Raw genomic sequence first — 19,031 nt, forward strand, 5'->3', positions numbered from 1 at the left:
CGTGTTTCCACGTATAGCCTCGGCTCGACCCATTAGTAGCTGCCGCACTGTAGTGCGGCCTATAGGCTGACCGCTGGCACTCAGATCCCACAGCACCTCTAGTGCCCGGCTCGGCAGGACCCCTAGGCACTGGTTGACCTGACTTGCAACCTGACCCGACCTGGCCTAAATGCATAAAGACATCATCTGTGATCAAAACTAACGTGATATTCGTGAGCAGCGCCCCGAAAAACCTCATAGCAGCCACCCTTTGCGACGTTCTAACAGGTCCCGATTTTCCTGACTTTTGGGTCATTGACCTGACCTGGGAGGTCATCCGATGACTTAGGACCTTAAAATTGGGCATCATCGGCTTGCTCTCTTTACGGGCAACACGCTCGTTCTTTCCGCGAAGCTCTAGCTCAATCAGGGGCCAAACGCGAGGGGGGGGGGGGTCGTAACACGCCAGGGCTGAAGGAATGGCGTTCGGGGAGGAGCAGGCTACCGGTCCGAGGCGGGAGGCCGCGAGCTACATTACAGTTAGGTGGGGCTGGCAGAGGGGTAGCCGTTCCTGTAAATCCATGAAACATAATGAATGTGTAATAGGTACTCGAAACTCCTTCATTTACGACGCCTCGCCGGGATGCCTAACCCTCACACATAACCATGCAGCGCCGCCGACCGTCGGAGCGCCGAAGTCTCCAGTGACGTCACGTAATGTTAAAGTTTTCGGGCGGCAAAAACCCCGGGACGGTTTTACCTTCTCTATACGGCCTTGGGTCGAATTGGTATAGGCATTATAGGTGGTCAAAGCTATAACTGTTTTTGATAGACCAGATATTAAAACATTTTTGTACACCAAGCATTGTTATCTAAGCTTCCAGCTGCCAGCCGGCCAATTCTGCAGGTTTGCAGGTCAAGGTAGGTAATAGAACGTCCAAAAAGATATAATGATCATGATTCATGAACCACCTGATATTTGTCTCAATATTGTTGGGAAAGAGTTTGATATTGTAAAGCCCAGTGTAGTTTCAAATAGTTCTCTTATTTCTAAAGCAGTTAACCACCTGGGCTGTGTTCTCAAATTGAAATTTGGGAGTGCTGGCGCTGCCAGTGTTCCTTATGGGAATGCCGCACCTGAATTTGGGAACAATTTCATAATGACCTTTCTGAAGACAGGTATTATCGGATAGGTTTGTGTATTCATATTGATCTTACCACTCGTTAAAATGAACCTCACTGGGGTGTCCAGATATAGTACCGTAAAATGGGGTGTTAAGGGACAGTGGGGTGTTAAGGGACAGTTGCATGGGAAAAACTTTGAGTCATATTAACTTCCTAATTTGAGAAGGTTCAATAAAAACTTCAGTGTGGTAGTTGACACTGTTTTGCTCTTGACCATAGGACAAAATGCTATGGTTTTTCATGCAAGTGATTTGGTTCAAAAATGGATTTGAAAATCATACTACCTTTTCACAAAATTGAAACATCTCCAAAACTCTGTGTGTACCTCATAAACTAGTGGGTGTACAGGGAATATACATTCTTGGACGATACCGCGAAAACGAAATATTTCTATCGAGAGTTTTCAAAGGATTTCATGCACGAGGCCTTGGCCGAGTGCATGAAATTCTTTGAAAACTCGAGATAGAAATATTTCGTCGCGGTAGAGTCCTAGATATTATTTCCTGTATGTTTCCTAATATCGTTCGTTATCTGCTTAAAAAGGCCGAAGTTTGCATAAATAAAATACAGTAACGTTAACTACACGTTGGGTACTGAAATACAGGCAGTTCTAATTACTTAACAGTACAGCAAAGCTTACAAATTTTCTTTAAAACAGAAGCCCTCGATGAAATCAAGCTATCCAAGAAAACCATCCAAGAAAACGTCTCGTGCAAAGTTTCTTGGATGGCTGGATTGCATTGCAAGACTGCATCAAACATACAGGAAAATGAATGCATAGGTGTATTGTCACATGTATTGCATTGCACATGTTTCCTGAAAAACTTGTGCAAATCCACCCATTCATTCATCATCCTCTTCCTCTTTTCCGGATACATGCATATTTTGAGGTGAATGTGGGGTGCTAAGGGACCGGGAAGAAAAAATAAAAGATAAAATCTAAATATAATTTAATCAAGTTTTCTTTCAGTAGGTATGGAAAACACCAAATTCCACATAAAATGCTGGCAAGTTCATGCTTTTATCTCTAACACATCTTAAGTTATGTAACAAAACATCTCAACACCCTCTTTTACAATGATGGGTCAATGGAGACTGATGTATGTAAATGTGATGTCATCATAAAAAGGCCAAAACAAAGAGGGCAACATAATGACAAGTGACTAGCTTCAACATGAGTTTTTATTGATGACAGAAGATTACTTTTTGGTTCTGTTTACCTTATAATTAGCACATTTTCCACAAGCGTAAACAGCATTACACGTAATTGGCTAAAAAGGTCATTAGTGGTGAATGAACCTGACTTGTTTTGTGACAGAATATGCAAAACATCTCAATAAATAAATTGTGTGCCCCTCCACACCCCAATTGTGGGAATTTGATGGCCATTTCTTGGAATAATATAGGTGTCCCTTAACACCCCACATTGGGGTGCTAAGGGACAGTGATGAAAAATAATAAAAAATAATATGCAGGTATAAATCTTAAAAACTTTAATGTGGCAGGCATGTAAAGCACCAAATTCCACATATAATGCTGACAATTCGATGCTTCTATCTCCAACCCTTCTTGAGTTATATAACAAAACACCTCAAAACTGTCCCTTAACACCCCATTTTACGGTACCTAACGCTGCATGGCAGGACCCGAATCCGGAGGACTTCTTCGACATACACATGGCCTGGGACAAGGGGACATCTGCAGTGTTTTATTTAACTCCAAACTGACACCTAGATACAGTGAAATGCATTACCAGTCAAGGTCATAAATGACTAGAATCACTTGCCATGTTCTGTCGTCTGTGCGGATACAGTGAACTAATTGACACTCAGTGGGCACACCTCCACTCAGGGCGCCAATGAGGGCCGGGCAGCGGAGCAGCACACATTCGGGCACCGCTTGTCCGGGCACTACTGTTACACAGCGGAGGGGAGACAGCCGATTCGGTGCACGTATTGGAGCAAGGGGCCCCAGTGGCCTGCCCTCATCTGGTGCACCGAAACCGCGTCCTCTCTGTCCTCTCCGGGGATGGGGAATGGCAGCGTGCTCCCGAAGAGTGGCTTGGATAGTAACTCGGACCAGTTGTCGCGCTATATTGACGCGAGGCCGCATAATGAACCGGCCGAGTTACGCTCCAGTACGTGCACCGAATCTGCCGTCTCCCTTCCGCGGCGTGCCAGCAGTGCCCGGACAAGCGGTGCTCGCACAAGAGGCTGATGTGTTGGAGCACGTGCTGCTCCGCTGCCTGGTCCTCGCCGGCGTCCGCCAGCCTCGAATACACTGCCCCGCCGATTGTTGTGGCCCCGGAACTTCCGGCCCGGGCCTTGTTTCACGGCACGACGGTACCTATATACAGTGCGCTACGCTTATTGTGGTATTGGGTTTCCATTGAAACATCAACTAATTCGGACATGGGAGAGCGTCCAAGGCCCGCACCGCTCTGTCTGGTTAACATAGCCTTGGTCGGTAGATGTGCACACTTGTGCTTTATGTAATGGCTGCTTAATTTTGATGCAAATAGGCGCCCAACTTTCGGCGCAAATCATGCAGAAATTTCAGCGCAAAATCACTTGCGATGAGGGTCTCTTGGGCGTCCGGCGTAGTGTGTGGATGTTTTCCAGTCTGGTTTCGACCGATGCGGCGCGTTCCTCGTTGCCAGCGGAGCCACGTTCGCTGAGTGCGAGGGTATATGACTAGTGGCTACTAGTCAGTCGTCAAAGACCTCCAGGAGCCGGTTGCTACAAGGACGATAAGCGTGGGTACTGCTGGCTGCAAGGACGATTTTCCCGCATTCAGATGCGGGAAAGGTGATTTCTTACCGTAATGGTGCACCGCAGCCCCAAGAGGCATTCTACTCCAGGTTTTTTCGGTTTCAATATGCGATGCAGTTAAACTGACTGGTTGTTAGTTGAATGGTTCCTGTGTTTAACCTTTTTATAGAATGGGACTGACAAACCACATATTCGTCAGCAGAGGTTTGTCTGCGTTTGTTTGAGAATCTCTTGCACAAATATTATTTTTCACTTATATTCATATAGGCAAATATTTACATATTGTCCTTCTCGTATAAGTATGTAAGACTTATAAATACATTTGAAATACTGTTTTCGGGCCTTCATGACGCTCGAACATTTCCGTCGCTACCAATCTGTGTTCGCAATTATTTCGTCCACGCATAACCTTTTTTTAATCCACGCATAGGAAACGTTACCTTTGATATAATCTCTCAAACTGGGATCAGGATGTCTTGGTCTCGATCCCCCTCCCGTACTCACCTCCATAGTTTCACGCTCTCGGAATTGTTGTCTCTGATAGGGGTAGACTGTAGAGGATCTTTGGGTTACATTTGGTGAAGGGGTTAGGGAGTGCTGTGGGTTAAGGGTCATGTTCACAGATATCCTGATGTGGATGGACGTAGACCCGCGAGTACGAAGACTGCAGTGGTCGAATAATTGTGCTCGAATATTTGCGCACACGAAGATATTCAGTGCGAGCCGTCGGCCCGCCCCCATCACGTCCTCCAGGCCACGTGGCGGGTGTGATAGATAGGGGCCACCGGCCACCCCACCCCCATCACGCCACCGAGTCGTGTCTGGCGGCCAGCGGCCGAGCGGCGCGGCTATCGGCCCCCACCATGACTCAACACTCAGTATGTATGGCACAGCGCTGTCTCAGCTCCTCCCCATTAAGGCCTGGCTACACTATGCGTTTTCTGCGTGCGTTTTTGCAGGTTTGCGTGTTTTGCGTAATATCGTTCTAGGAAAAAGTTATAAACAATATAATTTTTACTTTGGTTATATACAAAAGCTAATATAACTCTTATGTAACTAAAATTTAAGGTGAAAAACATCACAAAAACGTAATATCGTTCTTTTTTCTAGAACGATATCACGCAAAACACGCAAACACGCAAAAAACGCACGAAGAAAACGCATAGTGTAGCCAGGCCTTTACGCTGTGATCGCGGTTTGAAGTTCGGGGTTCGAGTCGGTCAGCGCCGGTTTGAGTGGGCTCGTCTGGAGATTGGAGGCCGGCGGACTGGACTCGCCGTGTGCCGACCAGACGCCCGGTCCGCGCCGCCCAGTCACGTGGTCGCTGGCCCTGTCCGCGCCGCCCAGTCACGTGGTCGCTGGCCCTTTACGGACCGCCCAGTCACGGTGTGACGGTCCATATTTCGCTCTGTGAGCCAACTGTGAGCCAACTGTTCCAACAGAGTGCGTCCGGTGTGCGCGTGGGGCGGCAGGGTGCAGCAGGGAGTGTCTTGTGGTGGCAAGTGGCAGCTGCTATAATTGAGTGTGTGCGGTCGAAAGACTCAAGACCACAGGTTCTCAACATACACTTCTTTTTTTTTTGCACTGGTACCAATATTCTGAAAATATAGTATATGAAGCATTGCATTTGCTTATTAATCCCCACTCATGGTTCACCGTTTGCCTGATTTAGTGGGAATTTCGCAAGACTGCGCTTACGGAATAAAAAGTGTTCCATAGACCCATAGAAAGCATTGGACATGCTCGGTGGGACTTTGCTCCATTGGCGGCATGAAAATAAAAGAAAAAACTGCTCGAGTGTGACAAGCTCCGACTGCCCCCCCCCCCCCCGTTCCCATATACACACGCGTATATCAATGAGCCACCGCGGCCCTGACTTACACATGTCTTTCTGTTCCAGGCCTGGCTGAATTGTTGATTGAATTGGTGACGACGTAACACAACTGGTACAATGTTCATGGTGAGTACGTTCGCAGCGTCGCCCGAGTCCGAGCCGGGTAACCGGGCCGGTTTTCGGTAGGTGCGTTTCCCCGGGTTAGTGAGTCGGCTTTGACTAACAGCGGGGGTGCAACTGTGAATGTTGGTGGGTGTGTGGGCGTGCCGGTCTCGCATCAGTACGCGTCAACTAACCCGCTTTGGGCGCGCCACCCCTTTGTACGTGTCATTCTCTGTGGTAAAGTCGTGCGATTACTCAAACTAGATTGCCGAGCGATTAGGCAGACCCAGGACGGGGTAGTTGGTGGGGACCGCTGCCATTTGTGATGGTGTCACTAAGGTCCAGTCTACAATGTCCATAGTTTGTAAGCTCCGCAACGGCCCTGTGAAGCGGCGGCTGGCTCTCCCTGGGACCAGTAATGGACGGCCCCCTCGTGTTGCCCTCCTTACAGCTGATGTTTCGTTTCTTTACGGCGTCGCGGGATGACAGCAGCCTACAGGTAAATCCGGACACCGAATCGGATCGAGGTAGGGGCCGACCGAGGCCAGCCGAGTAGCTTGCACAGCGCTCACTGCAACTACTCACTGGACCACACTGGCTGCATGGAGATAGCTTTGCACGATGACACTTCACTTGGTTCGGAAACATTGAGGTTCCAGCTTCTTCGCTTGCCGTATTATAGCTCTGAATTTATTATTTGATAGCTTTTTATGATCATTGGGAATGGGCATTTCTGATTCTTTTGTTGTAAGGAGAATGTTGTGATTTGATTCGCAAAGTTGGTATTCGACATGGTGAAAGGTGACGAATGATATTCTTTTGCCTGAATATTTTAAATTTCGCGTAGGTCGATTTCATCACCAGATAGCCGGTTATTTGTGGTGACGGGGCCTACCATCGGGTATGATTTCGACCGTTGGGGTTTTCCGTTTTTCTTTCTCGCATGATTGATACTTATCAATTTGGTTATGAAGACATCATGTCGGGAGATAAAGATTTCAAGAGACGCCTTCCTTTTTCATGTAGTTTGGTTTTCGTTTTGTAGTTTCGGTATTCTATAGATGTGTTTTATATCATCTTTCTTTTATACTTTCGTTACCTTTTTAGATTTTCTTTTTGGAAGTTTTCCGTGGGCATATCTTGCCTTGAGATATATGTGCTCGTCCCTGGTGCGCCGTAGTTTGGCAGGATGTGGCGCAGAGCTCTGTAGTTGACCACCCGCTGCTTACGGCGGGTTACGGCGCCAGTTTGCCCTGTACTCTGCAGTTTGCCCTCGACTGCACACTGCAAACTGCACACGATGGGACACGATCTCCGCGGTGGGGGAGCTGTGGTCACGCGGGCCTTACCGCGCTGCCCACTCAGCGGCTAGGCGGCAGATTATGTGTTATGCAATGTGCATTAATGCATTGTGTGGCGGCATTGGGTACTTGAGTTAGGAAGAGTTGGAAAACTATCTACCAGAATTTTCTAGTTCCTAATTTTGTGAATGTTTTTTTTTTCTTATTAGTCCCGACATACATGCTCAGATGATCAGCGTTCAGCAGTGTCCCTGCCGTAGTCTTAACCCCTAGCTCTCTTCGTCCAACTTTGTCCCAGCGACGCACGGCGTCTTCATTTGTTTTTTTTTTATCATCATTTGTCATCATTTGTTTTTACCTTATATTGTTTGCAAATATGTTTGATTTCAGACTTTTGTTAAAGTGTTCAGTTATGCACTTGATTTGTCTCGCAAGATGTGCGAGACAAATCAAGTCTCGCTTCTCTTGCAACTTGCCACAGATAAGTGTTCTAGACGTAATGCTTATATATTCGGTACTCTTTTTGCCTTCACTGGCTCTAATCAACGCAGGGGCCCCTATCGAGAGCTAACCGGGTTTTGTAAGCCTCTGGTAAACACGCTTATCAACATGTGCCGAGCGCTGTGTTATCAATCGCGCCACCGGAACTGAACCTTATCGCGCCTACTGGGTGCTGTGAGTAAACACTAGTTACATAGGCAGGTCAGGCAGCTGGGAGCTACTCTCTCACACGTTTTGGGACCTGCCTGGGAAGTGGCCACCTCACTTATAACGTTACGAATTGTTCTTCATTGTCCAGATGTCAGTAGTAAAGGGCACTTAGTCTATTATACATGGCGAAGTTAAATGGTCTTTTAGGTGCTCGTGGCTCGATACGGTCAAAATAATTTTGTTGGAGGATGAAGCTCAGGCTACCCTATCAGCGTTTTTTCGGTTTCTGCGTGATTTCGGTTTCCGCGTTTTTACGGTTTCTGCGTTTTTTCGTTCCGGGCGGCCGCCGCGTGGACGGTGTTGTTTACAGCATAGTGATGGATAAGTGATCAAATTAATTAATTAATCGTGTTTAATGTTATCGTGTTTTAACAAAATTATAATTAAATAATTGTTTTAAAGATTTTACAACTAACAAGAATATATTTTCGATCATAATCATTTGTCAGCTTAATTACAGTTATCATATTTGAAGTAGAATGATGAGTTTTGAAACACATCTTGTCTTCTTTTATCATGAATTACGCCATTTTCATCATTTACATTTGAAAGTGTTCCATCGTAACAGTATTATTAGCAACAATCACTTCTAATCATTCATCACTAAAACGAAATCCCGCAGAAACCGAAAAAAAGTTCACAGCTCTGAACTTTTTTTCGGTTCCGACTCGTCGGTTTTTGCGGGTTTTCGTTCCACGGGACGCCAGACTGGCAGTGTAGCTTGCGCAATGCATTCGCTATGAGGCGAACTTGATGACGCGAACCGAAATCCCGCAGAAACCGAAAAAACGTCGGAATTCATGCTAGTGTAGCTTAGGCTTGAGTTAGGTACCTATTTCATTTTGTTAAGCGCTTGAATAGAAAGCTGAAATATTGCACGACTGTTCCGACCAGTTATGACCCATAAATTGTAATACATCGAATGTGAGGCATATGCTTTTTTTTCTTCAAAATAATAACATACCAGTGCATTCTGTGGTGCTTGTTAGTTATTGGCATGCATCATTTCTGAAAAATGAGTATGATAGATAGTAGATACGATTCTGAGTGCGAAAGCACTACCCCTTTTAACGATAATGTTGAATGCAGAGGCGAATGGCATAGTACGATATCGGTCAGGGGTACGCAACACGAGAGATGGCATTGACAAACGAGATAACTGAGAAACCAGTTTCGCTTCGCAGTGATATGTGAAGGTCGGCTCTTTTGCATTGGACTTGGCTCTTTTCTTAGTCTGCAAACCCATTCAGTAGGACACCTCTGCAAAGTGACTCAGGGTCGATCTGCAGGGGAGGTTTTGCAGGAAAATTATGATTGATCTTCAGGAATTTGTATTGCCTTGCGAAGGCGAACCAGTCTGTAATGGTATTATAAGTTTCCGCACTGAGCTGGGTAACTGCTGACATGATCTTAACGACTTTGGCTTCGAAACCTTGATGCATACCTAGGTTTCTTTACATTTTAGTCTCTTTTCACACAAAATGCTTCAGATCAGTTGTCATGACAAGCTTTCTCATAAAAATGTCACAACTGGAGAACCGAGAAAGGGACCAGTTCATCTGACAGCTGAACCATCTCTTATCACTGTACTTGAAGATATTGGCGATAACGCTAAAACTGCTTTCTGCCTTATTTAGTAGCCAATCAAAACGCATGCATTGAGTGTGGACGCCGCTATCATCCGCCAAACTGCTTGTCACTGAACCACATGTTTCGTTAACAATCAGACACTATTATATTGCATGAAACGGTGCCCAACTGCCCAGTGTTTGCACTTTCATCATTTGATGTCCTCGTAATTTGCTATGTAAAATGAGAGGCTTATCAAGCAGGATAGAAAAGGTCTTGTAAGTTGTACGGGGTCTGATCGCCATTGTACCTTTTATGGCCGGTGTGAATTTTGTCTCGCGAGCGAGCTTCAATGAAGGAATAGGTCCGCATATGACCATTCGCAGGTCACATTAGCATGTCACATTAGCACCAGGTCTTAATCCGTGTTTTCTCTGTATTTCAGGGGTGGAAGACTATGCTGGGGGTGGCCCTCGGCACCTGTGTGCTACACACCCTACACACGGTGACTCTCAACACTTTCAAAAGTGGCATAGGCACGTCCTCAATACCAGAATGGAAAATACTGCTAGTCGCCGAAGAGTAAGTGAGGTGACTCATTCCACTATTTTAAATCCTGACAGCTTGTAGTGTCCAGCTCGCTTGGACTTCTTGCGACCGGTACCACCTCAGCACTGCCGTGAAAAGGAAAAGAAGCGTAACTCGCTTTTGACGATTTTTCAGGAGAGCGATTTTTCTGTTTTACCTTGTATTATCGACGGTTCTTAAACAATCAAAGAAAATTTGGTGTCAAACTGTTCGCAATACTGCACTGAACCTAACAGTGTTAATATTTTTTACGTGGCATATAAGATATTGCTAGAAAAAGGTGTAAGGTGTTTTTGCTTTTCACTCGATGCTCAAATTGCAGCGAGGCATGTAGGGAAGAAAAGCGTAACTACATTCACTCCAGTCCGGCAACCGTATGTGCAGCGCGCGGCTCCATAGCGAAATGCAAAAGAAGCGTAACTACGTAGTTACGCTTCTTTTGCTTGCGAGATCTTATGGTATCGGCGAACATGCGGTGTTTCAAATACGCCAGGACGAAAACGTCTTTTCTCCATTTCGGATGCCTAGATGCCTTTCGAAATAGCTCACGACTTTACATGCTAAGACTTCATGCTTCATGCTTAGCAATCGCGGCCGTCAGGTCGCACCCTTCGGTGCTGGCAGGTCGGACAAGCTGGACGGCCGTGGGGTCGCCTATACCGGTGCTAGCAGGTCGGACGGCCGTGGGGTCGCCCCTGTCGGTGCTGGCAAGTAGGGCAGGTCGAGCGGCCGCCTCCTTCGGTGCTGGCAGATCGGGCAAGCTGGGCGGCCGTATGGTCAGCTCTGCCGGTGCTGGCGGGTCGGGCGGCCGTGGGGTCGCCTCCGCCGGTGCTGCAAGGCCAAGTGGCCGTGGGGTCGCCTCCTTCGGTGCTGGCAGGTCAGGCTTCCTTGGGGTTGCCCCTGTCGGTGCTGGGAGGTCGGGCAGGCCGGGCGGCCACGTTGTCGGCTGTCGCCCATGTTGGTGCTGGGAGGTCGGGAAGCCTAGCGGCCTTTGGGTCGCCTCTTCTGGTTCTGGCAGGTCGGGCGGCCGTGGGGTCACCTCTGCCGATGCTGGCGGGTCAGGCGGCCGTGGGGTCGTCTTTGCCGGTGCTGGCAGGCCGGGAGGGCGTGGGCTCAACTCTGCCGGTGCTGGCAGGTCGGGCAAGCCGAGCGGCCGTGGGGTCACCTCTGCCGGTGCTGCAAGGCTAAGCGGCCGTGGGGTCGCTTTGTTTCGTGCTGGCAGGCCGGGCGGCCACGTTTTCGTCCCTGTCAGTTCTGACAGTCCGCCCCGCGCAGTCGCGGGGTTTCATCTGTCTGTGCTGGCAGACCGAACAGGCCGGACGGCCTTGGGGTAGCCTCTGCTGTTGCTGGCAGGCCAGGCAGCCGTGGGGTCGCCTCTGCCGGTGCTGGCAGGCCGGGCAGCTGTGGGGTCGCCTCTGCCGGTGCTGGCAGGTCGGGCAGGCCGGGCGGCCACGTTGTCGCCTCTGCCGGTGCTGGCAGGTCGGGCAGGCCGGGCGGCCACGTTGTCGCCTCTGCCGGTGCTGGCAGGCCTGGCGGCCTTGGGGTAGCCTCTGCCGTTGCTGGCAGGCCGGGCAGGCCGGGCAGCCGTGGGGTCGCCTCTGCCGGTGCTGACAGGTCGGGCAATTCGGGCGGCCGTGGGGTCGCCTCCGCCGGTGCTACAAGGCCAAGTGGCCGTGGGGTCGCCTCCTTGGGTGCTGGCAGGTCAGGCTTCCTTGGGGTTGCCCCTGTCGGTGCTGGGAGGTCGGGCAGGCCGGGCGGCCACGTTGTCGGCTGTCGCCCATGTTGGTGCTGGGAGGTTGGGAAGCCTGGTGGCCTTTGGGTCGCCTCTTCTGGTGCTGGCAGGCCGGGCGGCCGTGGGGTCACCTCTGCCGATGCTGGCGGGTCAGGCGGCCGTGGGGTCGTCTTTGCCGGTGCTGGCAGGCCGGGAGGGCGTGGGCTCAACTCTGCCGGTGCTGGCAGGTCGGGCGGCCGTGGGGTCGCCTCATTTCGTGCTGGCAGGCCGGGTGGCCACGTTTTCCCCTCTGTCAGTTCTGACAGTCCGAGCGGCCGCGGGGTTTCATCTGTCTGTGCTGGCAGGCCGGGCGGCCGTGGTGCCGTTGGGTCGCCTATGCCGGTGCTGGCAGGCTGGGCGGCCTTGGGGTCGCCTCTGCCGGTGCTGGCAGGTCGGGCAAGCCGGGCGGCCGTGGGGTCACCTCTGTCGGTGCTTGCGGGTCGGGCAAGCCGGGCGGCCGAATGGTCAGCTCTGCCGGTGCTGGCGGGTCGGGCGGCCGTCGGTTCGCCTCCACCGGTTCTGGCACGCCGGGCAGGCCGGGCGGCCACGTTGTCGCCTCTGCCGGTGCTGGCAGGCCTGGCGGCCTTGGGGTAGCCTCTGCCGTTGCTGGCAGGCCGGGCAGCCGTGGGGTCGCCTCTGCCGGTGCTGGCAGGTCGGGCAAGCTGGGCGGCCGTGGGGTCACCTCTGTCGGTGCTGGCGGGTCGGGCAAGCCGGGCGGCCGTGGGGTCACCTCTGCCGGTGCTGCAAGGCCAAGCGGCCGTGGGGTCGCCTCCTTCGGTGCTGGCAGGTCAGGCTTTCTTGGGGTCGCCCCTGTCAGTTCTGGCAGTCCTGGTGGCCGCGGGATTTCATCTGTCGGTGCTGGCAGGCCGGACAGGTCGTGCGGCCGTGGGGTCGCCTCCTTCGGTGCTGGCAGGTCAGGCTCCCTTGGGGTCGCCCCTGTCGGTGCTGGGAGGTCAGGCAGGCCGCTGGCCGGGCGGCAACGTTGTCGACTGTCGCCCCCGTTGGTGCTGGGAGGTCGGGACGCCTGGCGGCCTTTGTATCGCCTCTTCCGGTGCTGGCAGGTCGGGCAAGCCGGGCGGCCTTGGGGTCACCTCTGCCGATGCTGGCGGGTCAGGCGGCCGTGGGGTCGTCTTTGCCGGTGCTTGCAGGCCGGGCGGGCGTGGGGCCGTTGGGTCGCCTATGCCGGTGCTGGCGGGTCGGGCGGCCTTGGGGTCGCCCCTGTCGGTGCTGGCAGGTCAGGAGGCCTTGGGGTCTCGCCCCTGTCGGTGCTGGCAGGTCAGAAGGCCTTGGGGTCTCGCCCCTGTCTGTGCTGGCAGGTCAGGCCTTGGGGTCTCGCCCCTGTCGGGGCTGGCAGACCGGGCAAGCCGGGCGGCCATATGGTCAGCTCTGCCGGTGCTGGCTGGCCGGGCGGCCATGTGGGGTTGGGTCGCCTCTCTTAATGCTGGGATGTCGAAATGCAGGTGGGAAGATCCCGCCCCTGGTCGTCCTATTTCACCAGAACTCGCTCGACTCTACTCCTGATTTCACATTTTCCTTTAGCTGCACGTGGACCTTTGTTCCGTTTTTTTTTTTATCGCTTCAGTTCTAAACCTCTTCAGAGACCAAGTCTGCTCCTAAACCGCAATTTGCACACGCTTCTGATAGAGTTCACAGCGAGCATGCACCACAATAAATAAAGTAAACTATTTGATATCGCTCGTGTGGCCTTGGTCCAGGGTATGGCATGGCACCCCATACCTATACCTACTATTTCAAGTTGGTGGTTTTGAACTTTGGTTGCTTTTATCTTACAGTTTTCCTCCATTTAAACGCCCCGATACCTACTAGAAGATATTGGTGAAACATAGAAAGGCGGCAAACGCAAGCAAGAAGGGCTTAATATATTTTTAATGCAAATTTTCCTGGCAAAATTAAACTTCTACCAAGTGTTATGCTTTCACCTGAAAGGCAAAAAAGCGCAAGTGCGTAAAAGTCAGCGAGGTGATAAGCAAGAAAAGCGCAACTACTTAGTTGCGCTTTTCTTGCCTATCACATCGTCCTGACCGCTGCAGATACGCTTTTTTAATAGCTGCGTTTGTAGTTACGCTTTTTTTGCTTGCGGTCAGGGAGGATGAAAAACATTTACGCTTTTCTCGAAAAAGAAAATTTGATATAACTCGAAAAATTATACGAATTTCGAAAAACGGTTTTGCAGAAAGATGGAGATTGCTATTCTCTATCTAATCGTATCAAAATCTCAAAATCGAAAAAATGCGAGTTACGCTTTTCTTGGTTGTCACGGCAGAGCACTTTCAGTGCGCCTTACGGTCGCCATTTGTCATTTAGAACATTCTGTTGATTGAGAGCACTCTGTTGTTTAATTGCGAAAAGATATTCACTCGTGATTCCGTCATTTATCGATGTTTTAGGCCTTGTGCATCGGAGACGGAGTAATGTTGTTTCCGCCAGCTTAGCATTGTCGCATGTTGCTTATCTTCCTGTATACGTCCACCTACATACATACATAGTGTGTACACTTACACGCTGGTCCTCCGCTCTGTCAGGATGGTGGCCACGGTGAACGCGCTGATGGCGGTGGCCGTCGGCTGGTACACGGTCAACCGCACCGGGCACGACATCATCAACGCGCGCGCGCCGCTCATCTACGACTGGACGTGGCTGGTGCTGCTCTACTTCGTCTACGACATCTGGGCCATGTACCGCGTGCACGCGGCCAAACTCGAGTACCGCGGCTCGCTGCTGGAGCGCGTGCGCGACTTTGTGCGCGTCAAGCGGCTGCTGATCGTCCACCACGTGGCGATCACGCTGCTGGGCGGCCCAGTGGCGCTGGTGAGTGTTGAGCTCGCAGACGGTGTGCGGTCGCCGCTGTTCTGGGTCGAACCGCGCATGGGGTAGTGCAACGGCTTAATCTCTGAGAATGCGTTTACATATGTTATCGATAATTTTGTAAATATCTTATTAATCGTGCTGATTTCCTGGGCTACCGATATAACAATCAGAATGACAAACGAGTCTTCCCTGGCTGACAGTACCATGCTCGCTATCCTAACATATCCGATGTGTCCTGTGTTATATTACAGCACCTCCGCGGTAGCAGGGGCGACTTTGTGATCGGCTGCTTCTTCCTTCTGGAGCTGAGCACACCGTTCGTCGCGCTCAGAGCCACACTGGCCGCGTTTGATGTGAGTAGTGCTGTGTAGGCAAGACGTTGGTCCGACTAAATATTACGGTCTCAGTTTTTTCAGATTTTTCCCCATAGCACACTGCACAAGTCGTACGTGGATCGCTTAAAAATTAATACCTATCTCACTCGCATGAAATGACAGTGCGATAATACAGCCCTAGACATCAGCACTGTGCGTATTTTGCTCACAAACTTGCTTATGATGGCGTGTTCTGATTCCTTGCTTCTTATTTTTATCAGTGAACATTGAAAATCGAAATGTCCCCTTTCTTTTCAGAAAAAGACCACCCTCTTATACAAGGTGAACGGTGTTATGATGGTGGTTGCATTCTTCATCTGCCGCATTCTCATATTTCCGTTTATGTACGTCGCCTGTGCAAGAACGTACGAAGTGTCAGTCATACAGGTAAGTTATGTTCCAACGATTCGTGGTTATTAACCCGCGCCATGCTGGGGGGGGGGGGTGTTTGAACACCCCCCTTGTGGTTTTTCGCAAATATCTCAAAAACGGCGGCGCGTTTTTGGTACACCTTATCATACATCAATTCTACACATGTTGTGAAAATTTCAGACCAAGGTCATTCAAGGTCAGGTCACCAGGTCACTTGAAGTGACCTCACCTCATAAAAAGTTACAATGTCTGTCATAGCTACACCGAGTGACCGATCGCTTTGAAACTTTCAGCGATTGCTAAGAGCAATACCATGTACAAAATGTATATCTCAGAATTTTGATATCAATGACCTAAGGTCAGGTCAATTTTGCGGCCTCCCCATTATAAGTCAATGGGAGAAAATTGAAATGCGCCTCTTTTGGACGAAAGACATTATAAACACTCCCAAACACTGAATTACAAGTGGTTTAGACACACTGAGCATGGGAATGGTGTCCGTGACCCCTGTTTATGCCCTGAGGTCATCTTAGGTCACGAATGGTATCTAACAGTTTTTCGCAAATAACTTTTGATAGAGGCATGCTAGAGCGATGAAAACGCCTTAGATGTGTTCAGCTCGACGATACGGATCGACTGATATGCAACATGACCCTTTCCGGTCAGGTCATGACTTTGACCTGAGGTCAAATTTTCAAGTTGACCTTTCAAGGTCAAGTTATAGTTCATTCGATGCGTCTTGACGAGAGGAACACGATGCCGGTAAAAGTAAGCTCGTACAAGGCTTGGGTCAAAAGTTATTGCAGAAAAAACTTTCCAAAAAAAATCGGCTATTTTTGCAGTTTTTGCCCCCTGCAGGCAAAACCGTTGACGTTAGGTCAAATCTGAGAAAATTACTCAGAAAGGGCGTTAATAGCGCTATCGAATGCGCTTTTCCGTGGCGCTGTAGCTCTATTGGTTCCCGAGTTATGCGTTGGCTTCTTGGAAATCGTCGACATTCGACCTGGAAATCGGCGAAATTTTGCCTTCAATGACCTCTGGTGACCTGACCTTTGACCTGACAAGAAAATCGACCGAAGTTATTTCCTCATTATTTTTTACGCTCTTTCGAACGCCGCCTTCCGCGTATCGCTACGTGGCCCAGGAGCCGAGTTAGAAGGGGGGGGGGTGTTCGAACACCCCCCCCCCCCCCCAGCAGGGCGTGGAAATCCAGGACCCCCAGCCGGGCGCGGGCTAATAGACATTAGATAAAAGAACGCATTGGTCAAGTGGCATTTTGTCGACATTTTCAACGCCAGATGAAGGGTGATATTGCCACTGACCGGAAAACGTACGTGAGAAGTTCTACTGAGCTTGTATGCGGTAATTTTGTACGCTGTGGTACGGAACGGCAAAATTAGGGTGCGTTTGGATATTTTCTCACCAGGACACCAGAATGAATCATTTTGAGGCAAGGATGCTCGGTTAGGGTGATGTGTTTGTTTGAAGTGTACATGCTCTTTCCCCAGGCTCGGACCACCCCTAAACCATCCCACTTCGCGTTCACGATAAGAGTTTCCTATCGGACGGAATCAGCTTTGAACTTAAATTGCCCCTTGAGATAGGATTTTCCTGCATTGCAGTCCAGTCTCACCTTAGCCACCCAGCCGAAGTGTATACAGACGGGGTGAGGCTGTGTACTTCGTTGCCGGTTTCTGGTCCACGGTTCACTAACCCCTACCCTCCGCCGCGGCAGGTGCTGGCCAAGATTCCGTGGTACTGCCACACGGGTAACGTGCTGATGCTGGCGCTGCAGCTGCACTGGTTCGCTCTGATGGCCCGCGGCGCCGTGCGGGTGCTGCGCTCCGGCGACGCCCGACAAGACATCAAGGAGGAGTAGTCGCCGCCTGCCTTCTGTGGCCGGCTCACACTAGACCCATGTCACATCTCTGTCACTGCGTGCATCCCCCATACGTCTGGCCAGGGAACACGGGCTGCGGGTGATGAGCCGTGCAGCCGATCCGCCCGACACGGCTTGTGCATCTTCACAAGCTAGCTCCTTCACTTCACAGTGATTTTTCACCTAAACATAGGATCTGTACCTGATGTAGATGACCATCCATATGTTATTTCTGAGCTCAGACATCTAATTGCTACTTAATTTGAAGACTAACTAATTCAAAGGAAAAGTTGTAAAACATGCCTTATATTTTGTCCATCAGTACTAGTTGATTGCAGCTGCTTTGAAACTCAATTGCTTCACGTATCCAACATTGTATTTCTCGTTGTTGGAACCCTAACTGGATGAGTGATTATAAACTTTTGGAGCAAGATTTGGAGCGTAGGTATACACAATGATAAATTGAAGAGGCATTCTCCCATGTTTGTTTCAGTGTTTCAACTAATTACTTAACTGCTAAGCCATATCTCCTAATAACTTTGGAGAAGCTGGCCGGAGAATTTTCCATGGGGATATATTATATCCTCATGCTTTAGCAGTCTTTTTACTTAAATTTCTAGATACCTTCGGCTTATGTTTAGATGTGCATGATGATATCGCTATCGTCGATGCATCTCTGCTGAACTATGAGAGATCTGTAGAATCACATCTTTATCATTCAGCATGCGCAGCATCACTACTTAAAAGGGAACAAATGTGTGCTTGTTGTGACAACGGACCCTTCCAAGCGTTGTATGCAGCCTCCGTTTCAATGTGCCCTCGAATTTACCATCGTGCAGAAAAGTGTCTTAATCGGACGTGTTGCAATGTCGCATCTCCCCTCGGGGGCAGGGTCCTTCCTGTGATAACTTTCGATGAGAAATTGTCCGGTGGCCAACGGGGCTGTGTTATTGGTACGGCGCGGGATGTGTGTGTGCGTGAGTGTGCAGCTTTGACTTTCCACCGTGGCCGGTGTAGCGGATAGCGCACAGGGCACGCACAGTAGGGCAAGCGTCGCCGGGGTCGGATAGGGGATAACCATAGGGGACGTCTCTAATAGCGTTCTTTCCTGGTCATATTATGGGATGCTATCCGTAGCATAAAGTGAAAGTCCATTGCGTACTGAAATCGCGAGCGATGATGTGCATTGATCCAAGCAATTAATGTTCTGCTCTTTGCCGTGCGGCATCTGATTCAAGACTCCGCCAAAGTGGATTAATTCGGGTAGCGGTAGCCGCTGAGTTGACTGTTCGCCGCTGCGTTCCGGCTGGTATCCGCGCTTCCCACTGCCGCTGTGTTTTACTCCGATCCGATTCGCCCGCGGTGGGATAGCTGCTGTCTATCGTCATCTAGTCTGTCGGCATAGTGTGCTGGGAAAGGTGCCTTTGTGCGCAGTGTGGGTGTCTTCGCTTAGCGAGCGTATTTAACTGTCTGCTGTTACGAACTTGTGATGCTCGTCTAGCTGTTAGTGATTTATGTTTATTACTTATTGTGTGCTTATCTGGTCATTGAACGGCGAGTACTATTGGTAACGTATCGTGTGTGAATCGATCGATTGTTGTAGAGCTTAGGCTGTCTCACCTTTGCTTATATGTGCGCCATAATACATGTAGCGTGTTTTATTTCATACTATTTTTATGTTCGTTGGCGGATGCAATTTACAATTTGTTTTATTGCCCCATTTTTCATTTCATATAAAAAATGCTACTGCTTCTTGGATTATATTT

The 19,031-nt window shown here is 49.9% G+C and overlaps 1 protein-coding gene across 8 annotated transcripts; it reads left to right on the forward strand.

The window, feature by feature from the left end:
* Positions 1 to 753: 753 nt before the first annotated feature.
* On the forward strand, positions 754 to 18,931 carry LOC122377453 (TLC domain-containing protein 3A-like). Of its 8 annotated transcripts, none has more exons than XM_043357495.1 (8): positions 758 to 900; positions 5,836 to 5,895; positions 6,323 to 6,370; positions 9,898 to 10,034; positions 14,355 to 14,640; positions 14,892 to 14,993; positions 15,273 to 15,401; positions 17,122 to 18,931. In XM_043357495.1, exons 2-8 carry the CDS (start codon positions 5,887 to 5,889, stop codon positions 17,263 to 17,265), a joined length of 855 nt encoding a protein of 284 aa, XP_043213430.1. In that variant the 5' UTR covers positions 758 to 900; positions 5,836 to 5,886; the 3' UTR covers positions 17,266 to 18,931. The 8 variants fall into 8 exon arrangements, with proteins under 8 accessions (XP_043213436.1, XP_043213430.1, XP_043213435.1 ...); XM_043357499.1 differs by lacking the exon at positions 758 to 900 and adding an exon at positions 5,376 to 5,488; XM_043357497.1 differs by lacking the exon at positions 758 to 900 and adding an exon at positions 5,376 to 5,433.
* Positions 18,932 to 19,031: the final 100 nt, after the last annotated feature.

Source organism: Amphibalanus amphitrite, unplaced genomic scaffold (genome assembly GCF_019059575.1).
Source record: "Amphibalanus amphitrite isolate SeventyFive unplaced genomic scaffold, NRLGWU_Aamphi_draft 000044F_arrow, whole genome shotgun sequence".
Classification (NCBI taxonomy): domain Eukaryota; kingdom Metazoa; phylum Arthropoda; class Thecostraca; order Balanomorpha; family Balanidae; genus Amphibalanus; species Amphibalanus amphitrite.